The 13756-nt window shown below is 38.3% G+C and overlaps 1 protein-coding gene and 1 pseudogene across 1 annotated transcript; both read left to right on the forward strand.

Annotated features, from left to right (window-relative positions):
* The first annotated feature begins 14 nt into the window (after positions 1–14).
* Positions 15–5741, forward strand: LOC111668462 (sodium- and chloride-dependent GABA transporter 3-like). The gene is made up of 14 exons (XM_023424543.2): positions 15–204; positions 353–487; positions 617–754; positions 1771–1873; positions 2022–2154; positions 2340–2474; positions 2942–3045; positions 3120–3244; positions 3360–3472; positions 3566–3703; positions 3776–3878; positions 4463–4563; positions 4810–4980; positions 5091–5741. Exons 1-14 carry the CDS (start codon positions 48–50, stop codon positions 5196–5198), a joined length of 1764 nt encoding a protein of 587 aa, XP_023280311.1. The 5' UTR covers positions 15–47; the 3' UTR covers positions 5199–5741.
* A 625-nt stretch (positions 5742–6366) lies between these two features.
* On the forward strand, positions 6367–13263 carry LOC111668421 (sodium- and chloride-dependent GABA transporter 3-like; annotated as a pseudogene).
* The last annotated feature ends 493 nt before the right edge of the window (positions 13264–13756 follow it).

Here is a 13756-nt window from a genome sequence, read left to right on the forward strand (position 1 = left end):
GAATCACACAGAAACACACACACAGGAATTTAGTTCTTGATCTTGAGATGAACAGAGAAAGAAGAAAAACGGAAAATCAGATGAGGAATGGAGCCAGAGGACAGTGGACAAATAAAACTGAATATATTCTGGTTGTTGCAGGAAACGTAGTCGGTTTGGGTAATGTGTGGAGATTTCCTTACCTCTGCTACAAGAACGGTGGAGGTGAATCATACTAACTTTGTCTTTAGTAGAGCTGCATTATTTTTTGTTTAGTGGACTGGAAAATTAATAGTGAGATCGGGCAATTAAAGGATATTGCTGAATCCATTTGTCATTTCCATGACAACATATGTCCCTGTATTTACTACAGGTGCTTTTCTGGTGCCATATGGTCTGTTAGCTGTGGTGTGTGGGATTCCTCTGTTCCTGCTGGAGACTTCAAGTGGTCAGTACACCCAGGAAGGATTCATCACCTGCTGGAGGAAACTGTGTCCACTGGCACAAGGTGAGATGCAGTCAGCAGAAGAAAAAAAACATAAAAGTCACACTTCAATATGTGGCTGAAATAAATATTTGAAAGACTTAAATCTTTATTACCCTAGAAAACGTTCGCAATTAATATTCTGTGTTTTAGGAATAGGATACGGGCATTTGGTGAGGACATTTTATGACTTCAGCTACATCATAATCCAAGTCTGGGCTCTCTTCTACCTGGTGTTTTCATTCACATCTCAGCTCCCCTGGGCCAACTGTGACAACACCTGGAATACAGGTAAATGTGACTCTATGGAATTTACCTTCAATTTCTAAAGCACACAAACAGGTTATATAAACAGAGCATTACAGTGGCCACGGTTAGATTAAACACGATCATGTAATGTGGTGAAACACTCATTCTAAATTACACGTATTACCCTGTTGTTCTGTCTACATCTGCGAGTTCAGCAAGGAGAGATTAACTGGAAATAAATAATATAGTACAAATAGTTACTTGGAAATGCAGGAATCATAGGGACTGCATATATTTGAGCATTTAGTTAATATAAATTATAAAATATCATATATAGTAAATCTCACAAATTGTACAATAAAGGCAAATATTAGAGACATTTTTACTTGATAAACTTGAATTTTCAAAAAGGCTGTTATCAGTAACTGATCAATTTTAAGTTTGTTACAAAAACTTGCAATTTATCTGTAATTTCTTTAGGTGAAAGCCTGATGTTTTACCCATACATACACTGTGGCTGGCTCATTATATGGGCTTTGTAGCTCACTATCTCATCTGACCTCCTAAAACCTTCCTGTCAGAAAGACTTTGCTGATTAAAATAAGTTTCCACCTAAAAGAAAGCCATGACGGCAATGTTAAATAGCTAGCTCACAAACAATACATGTAGCTTGTGTTTCCAGTAGATGGAAAAATGAAAAATCACCTGTAAGAAACTATGACTGTTTTTAGTCCTATTAAGACTGGGGTAGAGGTGCACTTCAGACTCTTGTGGTTGAAATGAGTATTACAGATAAAATTTTTTAAAAATCCTCACAGAATTTTTTTTTTTCCCCACTCGCCTCTCAGGGCTTCCATACTGTTTGTTATAAATCCAGACATTATTTGTGCACTGCCAATTGTACTTGTAAGTGATCTTTCATTGCACTGTGCAGCCTATAACTGTTTCAGGATGATTCACAAGGTAATTGCAAACATCCACTCTTAATCTGTATCACTTAATCACCATATCTTAATTTTAATCTTAATCACAATCATTTGTGTGTCCCCTTTAATCAGTTAACTGTATAGGTCTTCAGATTTTGGATTCTCCCTCACCAAACATGACAACAAACCAGACCATGTTGACCAACACCACCTCTGCTGCCACTGAGTTCTGGGAGTGAGTCCAAATTCATTTTGTGGCAAAGTGGGAACAATAATTACCATAAAATATAAAACATCTAAAGAGTTTAGTTGACATGACCGTTTCCTTTTGCCTGGTAACCCTTAGTATAGTGTAGTACCTCTTAAACTTGTCCTCTACTCAGACGACGTGTGCTGGCCATGTCTGGAGGCCTTGAGGAGCTGGGCAGTGTGAGATGGGAGCTGGCTCTGTGTCTTCTTGCCTGTTGGGTGGTCTGCTACTTCAGTATCTGGAAAGGTGTCAAGTCCACTGGAAAGGTCCTGAGGAAATATTTTGTCTAAAATGTTACACATTTGGTATATATGCAATTCAGAAAACAAATACTCATAACATATTTTCATTAATTATCTTCATCATTTGTAGTTTCAGAAAAGATAAGAACACGTATGTTTTGATTTTTTTTTTTCCTTTTTTTTTTTATTTTATTTTTTTTTATTTAAAGGTAGCATATTTCACAGCCACTTTCCCCTACGTGATGCTCCTCATACTGCTCATCAGGGGACTGACTCTACCTGGAGCATGGGAAGGAATCTACTTTTACCTCTATCCAGACATGACCCGTTTGGCTAACCTTGAGGTATTTTATTATGATACAATTACCATGTACAGTTTATCAAGTCACTTCCTGGTACACTAGAGATGGATCATCCAGACTGCATGGTTGGTAATCTTCTAGTCACACAACAACCTTCAAGTTGTCCTATTGATGAAATTTTGAAACCAGTTCAAACTGTTTTTAACTACTTATCTAGGCACTAACATTCCTCCAGTAAATTAATGAGTGTTTGAGTCTCTTAGGAGAACTTGGCTACAACAGCTTTCTGTGCTGGCTTCAGGTTTGAGCGCCAAGTGGAACCACCTTAAAAAAATCTCTTCTAAAGACTTCTGCAAGTGAAGACACAAAGTATGACTATAACATTACTCTGAGTCTGAAGAGCAAAACAAAAATGACCATTTTGATCTGCTTAAGACACTTACAGTATTACTTTTATTGTACGAGACTCCTGTACACTCATGTATATAAGATTTTTTGTCTCATGACAGGTCTGGATAGAGGCAGGATCTCAAATATGCTTCTCCTACAGTGTGGCCATAGGAACTCTAAATGTTCTGGGCAGTTATAATCAGCACAACAACAACTGTTACAAGTGAGTATAACCTGCACAACAAAATTAAGTTTAAAGGGTGCTTGACTTTTAAAATGCGTTCTATTTCTATGAAGAGACTGCTTTTGGATCTGTTTACTGAACAGCGGGACCAGCTTTGTTGCTGGATTTGTCGTCTTCTCAGTGCTTGGATTCATGGCACAGAAACAGGGTGTTACCGTTGACAATGTGGCCGAGTCCGGTAAATAAAAAGGTTTAAAATGGCAAGCAACTTAAGTTTGGTTTTAGGTCCAAATACAGGAAGAGTAAATAAATACTCTCTAAATGTCTCTTTCTTGTCAACATCTAATTCATAGGTCCAGGTTTGGTCTTCGTTGTCTACCCTCAGGCTACAGCTATGATGCCTTTTCCACAGTTCTGGAGTGTCTGCTTTTTCCTGATGCTCTTTTTCCTCAGTGTTGACCCTCATGTAAGATGTTTTGCTGTTATTACCGCATAAATAATAACTACTGCTTTTTGGCCACAAAAATGTAATAATTTGCTTGTTTTATTTTGTCTCCAGTTTGTGACAGTCGAGTGTTTTATCACCTCAATAAGCGACTTGTTTCCGAAGCTCCTGCGTGCAGCAGGACGGTCTGAAATCTTTGTTCTCTTCATCTGTTTGCTCTTCTTCTTCATACATCTGACCTTGGTTACTGAGGTGAACAAATATTCCTACATCCCAGAATATTCCCAAACTTTTGTCACTAAATCTTCTCTCTTCCTGTTGTAGGGAGGAATTTACATATTCCAGCTCATTGATTATTATGGTTGTACCAGAGCTTGTCATTATTGTATGGCTTTATCTGAGTGTCTGGCTATAGCCTGGATTTTTGGTAAGTGAAAATAGAGATTTTGGTTGTTGATGTTATGTTAATTTACTTGAACCTCTGGAGCTGACCGTTTGACCCATGACCTGGTCATACATCTCTCTATAATTTGATAATAGCTGGTGTCTTCTTGAAAGAACGATCCTTTGTCTTTATTTTATATCCATTTGATAGTTTCATGGTGGGAAGATTGAAAAAGTAAATCGTTTTGGGTCCGTAAACTTAACATGTCCTAACTATGAACTCTTTAATAGCTTGTGAGTGACGCCAGGCCAGGTATGTCCAATACATATCCTCTGACTATTTGAGTGTAACCAACAGTTTTGATCAGATTATTCATCCTCCCACCTCAATTACAGTCATATATCAGCCACAGTGCTCTGAAATACGAATAAATAAAACTTAATATGACTTTAAAATTGGTCTAATGTGCAGTCTAGCTTTGTTCATACTGATCAGCAAATATTTATCTTAACAGGTCGTCCAGTTGTTTGGATCAAACTCTTGTCTTAGCCTTTTGCAATATATGATTAAATATAATAAAAATGTTTTCAGATAATGTGACTAAATGTACAATCTGAACTTCTTAGGTGCTGACCGTGTTATCAAAAACATTGAGGACATGACGGGACAGAGACCATCTGTTTTCTTCAAACTGTGCTGGAAATACATCATCCCTCTGCTGTCACTGGTGAGTCAAATAAGTTTTAAAGAGAAACAAAATATAGCTGTATTGCTCTGATTGAAAGACTTAGAGTCAGCTGCCATGCCTCCAAATCAGTTTGGCACAGCAGTGCAAAGGATAATAGGGATGTCATTACTTTGGCAGACATTTACTCATAAACATAGTATCGGACAAATTACGATTTCAAAGTTAAACTATATTATTATTCTGTTTTTCTTTAACCTTAAACCATAATTCCTCAAACCTTCACAGATTTCCTTCATCCTGTACCTGGTTGGTTACACACACCTCAAGATTAACAGCTGGTACATTTACCCTGACTGGGCGTACACACTGGGATGGACCATGACTCTCTCCTCTGTTCTCATGATGCCACTGTGGGCAGCTGGACAGATGTGTTTGACACCAGGAACCTTCCGACAGGTCAGGGCTCAAATCTAATTCAACTCTGGGGTCAAAATGTCCTGTCTGAGTGTCATTATAGTTACAGTGTTTAAACTTACTCACTCATCTTGTTCATCTCTGTGTTGCAGCGTTTGTACGTCCTTTGTCGTCCTGCTGAAGATCCAGCCTGGAAGAGAAGAGAAATGGAAGAGGAGAGGACGACTGTGGAACTGAGGACATCTGCAGTGACAGCTTAATATTAACTGAAAAGTCACATTAACTACACAGTTCAATCATTAGGTCAGTTATAAAGTAAATTCACATGCTGGTTACTTCTCACTTCTATGTAGCAGCATCCCTAAACCTTCAAAGTTATCTCAGTTATCAAATATTAGTGTACTTTCTCTTGACGACTGAGGACGTCTGCAGTGACCGTTTAACTGAAAAATCACATTAACTACTACTACTTAAATCATTAATTATTGGTGTGCTTCTGTAAAATAAAAAGGGCATCTACTAGCTGTCATAAATTATAAAATGAAAATGGTAAAGTTGGTTTGCATGTTTACAATCTATCTATAATTTTATCATCCTGATACTCTATTTTACATCGTTGGTTATCCACAGAATGTCTGCTCTTCCTGAGGTTTCCTCCATTTTTCCCTCCCCTTTCAAGGCTTTTTGAATAATCTTTCCTGTTTCAAATCAAGGGTCTCAGGATCGAGGGTATTATATGATGTACAGATTGTAAAGCCCCTTGAGGTAAATTTGTGATATGAGCTATATAAATAAAATTGACTTAATGCCAAAACCAAACCTGTCCATTTACATCTTCACTGTAATGTAGGGCTATGGGCCAGAAAATGAAAGATTTCAGCAAATTTACATCATGTCCTAATTACTATCCAAATCAAAGGCAAAGAACAATTTTCTGTGTGCATATACTGTAAATGTAACATATAGCAGTAGTAAAAAACAGACTACAAACTGTCTGTTTCTCCATAACATATAAAGTATCTTTAAAGAAGCTGACCACTTAAGACACAAAACATCTGGAACACTGGCATCACAGCACAGTGGAATCCTTATATACTGTATATCACATGTATTTTAGGTGCTGGTTGTTTTAGAAAATGTGCATGACTTTGGCAGCATTTGGAGATTATCCCATCTTTGCAACAAGAATGATGGGGGTAAATCATACAAATTCAGAACATCGCAAATGTCTTTTCAGAAAGAAGTTGTGACTGAATTTGTTATTGATGAGCTACACTGGCTATTGCAAAACAGGGAGGTAGCCCCCTCAAAGCTAGAACTGATTTTGTTTTTAAAGATGACAGGTTAGGGTTGAGGGAAGGATGTAGTCAAATTCGGTGAAACATGTATAAAAGCAGCAGAATTTTGGAGTCATAACAGAAACACACAATGGACCAGTTACTTGATTTCTGGGGGACCAAAGCCAGGAGGAAAAGCGAAAGGCAGAGAGAAGTTGGAGACAAAGGACAGTGGGAAAAAAAACAGAATTTATTCTGGTTGTTGCAGGAAATGTGATCGGCCTGGTGGAGAGTTACTTACCTTTGCTAGAAGAATGGTGGAGATGACTCTTACATGTCATGAATTTAGCAGAGCTTGATTAAACAAATCTAATTTGTCTAATTTACTATGAGCACACATATCTCTCTGTGCACATATTAAGGTGGCTTTCTGGTCCCATACGGTCTGTTAGCTGTGGTGTGTGGGATCCTTCTGTTCCTGCTGGAGAGCTCAGTTGGTCAGTACACCCAGGAAGGATTCATCACGTCTTGGAGGAAAATGTGTCCACTGGCACAAGGTGGGATGATTTGAGTTGAACTACAATGTGCAGCCAAAATGGGGAAAAAGCCACAAATCACACTTTAAAGAAAAGGCTTTTACACAAAGATAGGAAATTAATATTTTCCAGAAATGAGTTTTGCTAATTTTTTATTGCTCAGCAGGTGCCATTTTAAAAAATTGTGGTTTGTATTTGACTGTAGGAATTGGATTTGGACAACTGGTGATTTCACTATGTTTCTTCATCTACATTTTAATTGAAGCCTGGGCTCTCTTCTACCTGGTGTTCTCGTTCAGATCCCAGATCCCCTGGGCCAGCTGTGAGAACACCTGGAACACAGGTGAGACGTTGAAGTTAAGTCGCCAGGGTCCCAACAGAGTCTCCAGTTAACCTCAATGGAATCTTTCTTTGTTCCCCAAACTCAGCTCACTGTGCCGGTCTTCAGACTTTCAATTCATCTCATGTGACAGCAAATCAGACCAACATCACCTCTGCTGCCATTGAGTTCTGGGAGTAAATGTAATTTCCCTTTTGTCTGATGAACCATAATAAAATATATACTATTGTTTCAATATTTCAATTTTGATTTATTATTTTTCATTCTATGTTTTTATCTCTGAAATTTCACGGGTCATAAACCAGAAGATAAGTCTGCAGAGGAATTTGAGAACATTTTTGCGACGAAAAAGCCTTAAGGGTTGGTAAATAGAAATTCAAACTGAAAAATAAAAATAAGGAGATAAGAATGTTTAGCCTGCTTGATGCATTTAAGTGAAGGTACAGCATGGTTAAGGACTCAAAATGTCTCCTGTAGGTTTCACAATTAGTATGGAAACTGACTTATCTCACTTTTGTCCTACTTTCCAGCGTTTGTCAGTCCTCTGTCGTCCTGCTGGAGATCCAGCTTGGCAGAGGAGAAAACTGGGAGAGGAGGGGACAAGTGTGGAACTGAGGACATCTGCCGTGACAGCTTAGTGTGACCTGAGAAGTCAACTTTAATAAAAACTTCAGCTATCATTCTGTATATAAGCTTCTAGAGGAGATTTCAATAGGTCTAAATCATAAAGTCTGATTAAAGATGGACGTAGCCTTGGTGACGTCACTCATATGTTACTGAAGATTGGAGCTGAGACTTAAGTGCATGTCATGTAGTTTTAACTGTGTCAAATATATTCCTCCATTAGCTTAGCTGGGCGTCGTGCTCAAGGGCTAATCTATTTGCTGGCTAATTAGCCAGTTGACAAGCTAAGCTAACAAACCAGGTATGGTGAACGCACACATGAATACCTGCTAATTAGAGCTAACTATAGCGAAATAATACTCGAATTTTACTCACCTCATAAAACCGGAGCACAGACTTCCCCACGTTCTGTTAGTCAACTACCCACACCGCAAAGCATATTATTAGTGAAATATTTGTATGAAATATTATCCAAAAGGAGCCAGCAACTGGCTGGGAGGTCACTAACTGGAAGTAGGTGATGTGACCTGCCGTTAGACACCGAGCAACTCGCAAACTGTGACGTCACCTGTCACTCAACCCAACATTCCCTACCTTATGTAAAACTTGAAGCCTGAAAGCTTTTTTTTTATCGTCTTTCACTTATTGTTTTGGATTTATTGCAAGGCAATGTAACTAATCCAGTGTAAGACCCAAACTATGTGCATATCTGAACAGATTCAGGTATGAACTAAGTATGCAGCCACTGGTTATTTCCATAAGTAAATCAAACATGTTTAATTAATTATGGAAATAACCAGTGGCTGCATACTTAGTTCATACATGAATCTTTTCAGATATGCACATAGTTTGGGTCTTACACTGGATTAGTTACATTGCCTTGCAATAATCCAAAACAAGTGAAAGACGATAAAAAAAGCCCTGTACTATTATCTATTTCCCATTTCAAAACGAGCAACTGGATTTGCCCTAACATTCCACAAACATACAATTGAAATAAGTTTGAATTTCTGAGGGACCAGGAGTTCAACAGGGTTATTGTAATCAGGTTGTGACTGCTCCTCTGGGTTTGGCAAAACGAAAACTTATCATCAGCCCCTTGGAGTTGGAAATGGAATTACTTGTGTGTAATTTATGTTGTACTCTATGTACCAAGGGCAGGGTGTAGACAGATTAAATAAAGATACATTATAAAAGCAGCAAAGATAAGTTTTTAGTATTTTGGAGTAACCAAATCACATGGAAACACACACAGAAATTATGTTCTTGATCTTGAGATGAACAGAGAAAGAAGAAAAATGGAAAGTCAGATGAGGGATGGAGACAGAGGACAGTGGACAAATAAAACTGAATATATTCTGATTGTTGCAGGAAATGTGGTCAGCTTGGGTAACGTGTGGAGATTTCCTTACCTCTGCTACAAGAACAGTGGAGGTGAATATTATACCATGCAAATGGGATTTTTTTTGGTTGATGAGCGATGAGTGACTTAAAACTTGTAATTTAATTTGTCATTTCAATGATAAGACATGTGTTGTATTTACCACAGGTGCTTTTCTGGTGCCATATGGTCTGTTAGCTGTGTTGTGATTCCTCTGTTCCTGCTGGAGACTTCAAGTGGTCAGTACACCCAGGAAGGATTCATCACCTGCTGGAGGAAACTGTGTCCACTCGCACGAGGTGAGTTGATGCGTGTTGAGATAAAATGCAAGATCAACAGGAGAAAAAGCCTAAATCACACATTCTATAATGTAATACTAGACATTTAAAGCTGGTCTGACGTGTCACAAAAGTAAATTTGAATTACCTCCACGGATATGAACATTTTAAACCATATTTTTTCATTTTTTCAGGAATTGGATATTGTTATTTCATGATGAAACTTTATGACTTCAGCTATTTTACTGAAAATTAACTTTACAAGCAACATGTGTCGGTCTTCAGACTTTCAATTCATCTAATCTGACAGCAAATCAGACCACAGCTGCTGCAATCGAGTTCTGGGAGTGAGTCTAACTAATAATGAAATGTAAATTAGCCTACTGTATCACTATGAAGTGAGCAGGAGTGAAAAAATGTCTTTTATGCAAGGACGGTATCCAATAATCTGTCAGAGTTGATATGAAAAAGATAAAACAGCATGATGCCAGTATTTTTTGTTTTCAAATTTCCGCTCTTCTCAGACACCGTGTGCTGGCCATGTCTGGAGGCATTGAGGAGCTGGGCAGTGTGAGATGGGAGCTGGCTCTGTGTCTGCTGGCTTGTTGGGTGGTCTGCTACTTTAGTATTTGGAAAGGTGTCAGATCTTCTGGAAAGGTCAGAGGAAATACTTTAAGAATTTTAAACTATAGGCATTATTAAAAAAAGATGAGGGAAATTGTGTTTTTTCTTTGTTTTATTTTTTTCTCAAAGGTAGCCTACTTTACAGCCACTTTCCCCTACGTCAGTGGTCCCCAAACTAAGGCCCGCGGGCCAGATACGGCCCGCCCCCACATTTGGCCCGGCCCCCTGAACTATTATTATTTATTTCATTAATAGTGTTATTATTTATTTCCTGACTTTTTTTTCTGTGAAGAACCCGGAAAGGGTTATTTGGTTATGTGTGGCTTTCTGGAAAACAATAAATTTTTACGTTTAGGCACCCCTGCAATTGTCACACTTTTTCTGTTACAAACTGAACCCGGCCCCCCATCAGAGAAGGGAAAAGTTATGTGGCCCTCACAGGAAAAAGTTTGGGGACCCCTGCCTTACGTGATGCTCCTCATATTGCTCATCAGGGGACTGACTTTACCTGGAGCATGGGAAGGAATCTACTTTTACCTCTATCCAGATTTGAACCAGCTGTCTAACCTTGAGGTGACCAGTTTGAAGACTTTAGATTTTCTTGGGTATTATTAAAGTGAAACACAACGTTTTTGGATTAATTATATTTTAGATAATTTCATGTGTTCGTGTGGACCACTAGAACAGATATGTGTATTAGAGTTTAGCTCAATTGTGAGGCTACACAGTACTGCAGCAGTGCTTTGAGCTAAATGCCAATGTCACCATGCTGATGTTTGGCAGTTATAATTTTTCCCATGTTCACCATCTATGTTGAGTGTTTTAGTATGCTAATATTTGCTAAGTAGCACTAAACACATGAGGCTGATGGGATGGTGCTGGATGAACAGCAATTAAAATTTATTCTGAGGGGAACATATATGTCTGTACCAACTTTCATGGTAATCCATGTAAGAGTTTTCAAGACATTTCACTCAAAAACACAAATGTGAACCTCGTGGTGGAGCTAGAGGAAAAGTCAGAGGATCACCAAAGTCAATAAGACTCATCCTCTGGGCACAAGCCTGTACAGAATTTAATGCAAATCCATTCAGTATTGTTGAGATACTTCACTCCTGACCAAAGAGGTGAATTGACTGACTGTTCAGCCAACATTACCATCCCTCCAGCCATACCAAGAGTGTGGCTAAGAGTACAATCATCTGAAGAATTATGAGTGTGTGTATTTTTCTTCACATTACAGGTGTGGATAGAGGCAGGTTCTCAAATATTCTTCTCCTATAGCCTGACAATAGGGACTCTAAATGTTCTGGGCAGCTACAATGAGTACAACAACAACTGTTACAAGTAAGTGTTATTGGGATACCACGTGAATTTTCTCCTATAGAGGTTACAGGAAGGTTTTGCGATCATATTTCATATTTTAAGGCAACTGTTGAAATGTCAAAACAAAAATAACAAGGGTCTCTTCTCTGTCTTACGTTGACCTCTAGAGACTGTTTTTGGATCTGTTTACTGAACAGTGGGACCAGTTTTGTTGCTGGATTTGTCGTCTTCTCTGTGCTTGGATTCATGGCTCAGAAACAGGGTGTTACTGTCGATAATGTAGCTGAGTCAGGTATAACTCCTAAAAAATGTAATGTTTGAAAAACCAAACAGAGAGATATACATATAGCGTATCAATATTGACTCTCTTCTTGTTTAATTCTAATACACAGGCCCAGGTTTAGCCTTCATTGTCTACCCTCAGGCTGCAGCGATGATGCCTTTGCCACAGTTCTGGAGTGTCTGCTTTTTCCTGATGCTCATTCTGTTGAGTGTCGACACACATGTAAGATTACTGCACCACCCATTCATTCATTGTAACTGAAGGTGCACTTCAATCACAGTACAGCTAATTTCATTTTGTCCCCAGTTTGTGACGGTAGAGAGTGTTATCACCTCTGTGACCGACTTGTTTCCGAAGCTGTTGCGTACACAAGTGAGGCACGAGATCTTTGTCCTCTTCGTCTGTTCATTCTTCTTCCTCATACACCTGATCCTTGTCACTGAGGTAAAGCGAATATTGACAGAAAAGCATATTTTAACTTATGAGCACATTGTTGTGAATAACGTCAGTTGTCTTTGTCTGTTCTAGGGAGGCATTTATGTATTTCAGCTTATTGATTATTATGGTTGCACCAGAGCCTGCCAGGACTTTATGGCTGTATGTCAATGCCTGGCAATGGGCTGGATTTTTGGTGAGCAAAAATCTCTTACCAATTAACTTAATAATGTCTTTTTAATGTTGTGATTTGACTATTTATGTAAAGAAATACCTTGATAGTCAGAAAGCCAAACACTGAGTGCAGCATCTTCCTTTCTATTTTAGTTGTAGATGGAGAACCTCAAAGGCAGTAAGAGCAAACACAGAACTGGGGTTGACAAATAAACCAGAGATGTACAGTACAATTGTGTATCATCTGTATACCTGTGGTAATTGAAATTGCGATGAGTGTAATGTTGGATGGACCATGACACTCTCCTATGTTCTCATGGTGCCACTGTGGGCAGCTGGACAGATGTGATTGACACCAGGAACCTTCAGAGAGGTCAGTGCTCAATGAAGAATTTTGGATCATGTATCATAGGAGAAAAATATGCTACGTTTTATTGATTAAAATCACTTGTGTCTCCAGTAAATCATTCACATTAGTATTCACTATACTCCTGTGTACACCACCGATAAGCATTACACTCCTGTGACACTGTCAGACAAACAATGGACAAAATTCATTCAGCAGAACCACAGATATGATTTTTCCTTTAAATCATTAAATTAAATAAATTGTCAAAACCTAGTGCCTATATTACCCACAATTCAACTTGACCACTGACAGTTTGGGCTGAGATTGAGGGGTCTGATGCAAGTACTGGTTTATGTAGCCTTGAGCTGCTAGCCTCAATTAGAGATGAAGAGCTGATATATATTTCACATAGCTTCCTATCGCTTTATAAAAGTTTTCAACTTTTTTCACATATGCAGTAGCAGTATTTCTTAAGACTTGTAAACAGATTTTGATGTAAAGTTCCCCTAACATTTTAACATCATTATCTGAGGTTGTTGTTGTGTCGTGATAACAGTATTGTGAAAAGTCACTCACCGTGTCTTTTTTTCCAGCATTTGTCCATCCTCTGTCGTCCTGTTGAAGCTCCAGTCTGGCAGATGGAAAACAGAGAGGAGGGAGCGACTGTTGAACTGAGAACGCCTGCAGTGACTGTTTAATATGACCTGCGATTTAATATTACAGAACGTTTCAGCCGTCAGATTAGCCTCTACCAATCAGTGATAATTCAGTGATCACAAGCTTAAAGTTCCACTTAACTGACAAAAATATAACACTAATCAACAATGATTTTAATGATTTATCTTTCAGCCTTTTCTTAAGCAAGAAGCCAAACGATCATCTCAGGTTCATTTGACTTTTACAGTTTAATAGTATATAACTGTAACTCAAATAACTTGGGGTTTGACTGTTCATCAGAAAAAATTAAGCAATTTGAAGATGAGATCTTATGCTCTGGGAACTAGTCAAGAGGATTTTACAATCCTTTTTGATTGAGAATTGCTAAAGATTGCTAATGATAATAATCATTAGTTGCATCCTTAGCTCTTATATGATTGTGTGGATACTGTCTGTTTAGATCTGCACTGAAGTTTGAGTCTTTTATTACAATTACAATTACAATTATTACTTATATTTATATGTATACTAAAG

This window comes from Seriola lalandi, unplaced genomic scaffold, assembly GCF_002814215.2.
Source record: "Seriola lalandi dorsalis isolate HSWRI2012SDOR001 ecotype SW California unplaced genomic scaffold, Sedor1 jcf7180002054736, whole genome shotgun sequence".
In the NCBI taxonomy this organism is placed as follows: domain Eukaryota; kingdom Metazoa; phylum Chordata; class Actinopteri; order Carangiformes; family Carangidae; genus Seriola; species Seriola lalandi.

Coding starts and splice junctions, on each gene's coding strand:
- LOC111668462 (XM_023424543.2), top strand. CDS start 48: ATGAACAGAGAAAGAAGAAAAACGGAAAATCAGATGAGGAATGGAGCC. Junction 3,473..3,565: donor TCCTCAGTGTTGACCCTCAT/GTAAGATGTTTT, acceptor TTTTGTCTCCAG/TTTGTGACAGTCGAGTGTTT. Junction 3,879..4,462: donor GGCTATAGCCTGGATTTTTG/GTAAGTGAAAAT, acceptor TGAACTTCTTAG/GTGCTGACCGTGTTATCAAA.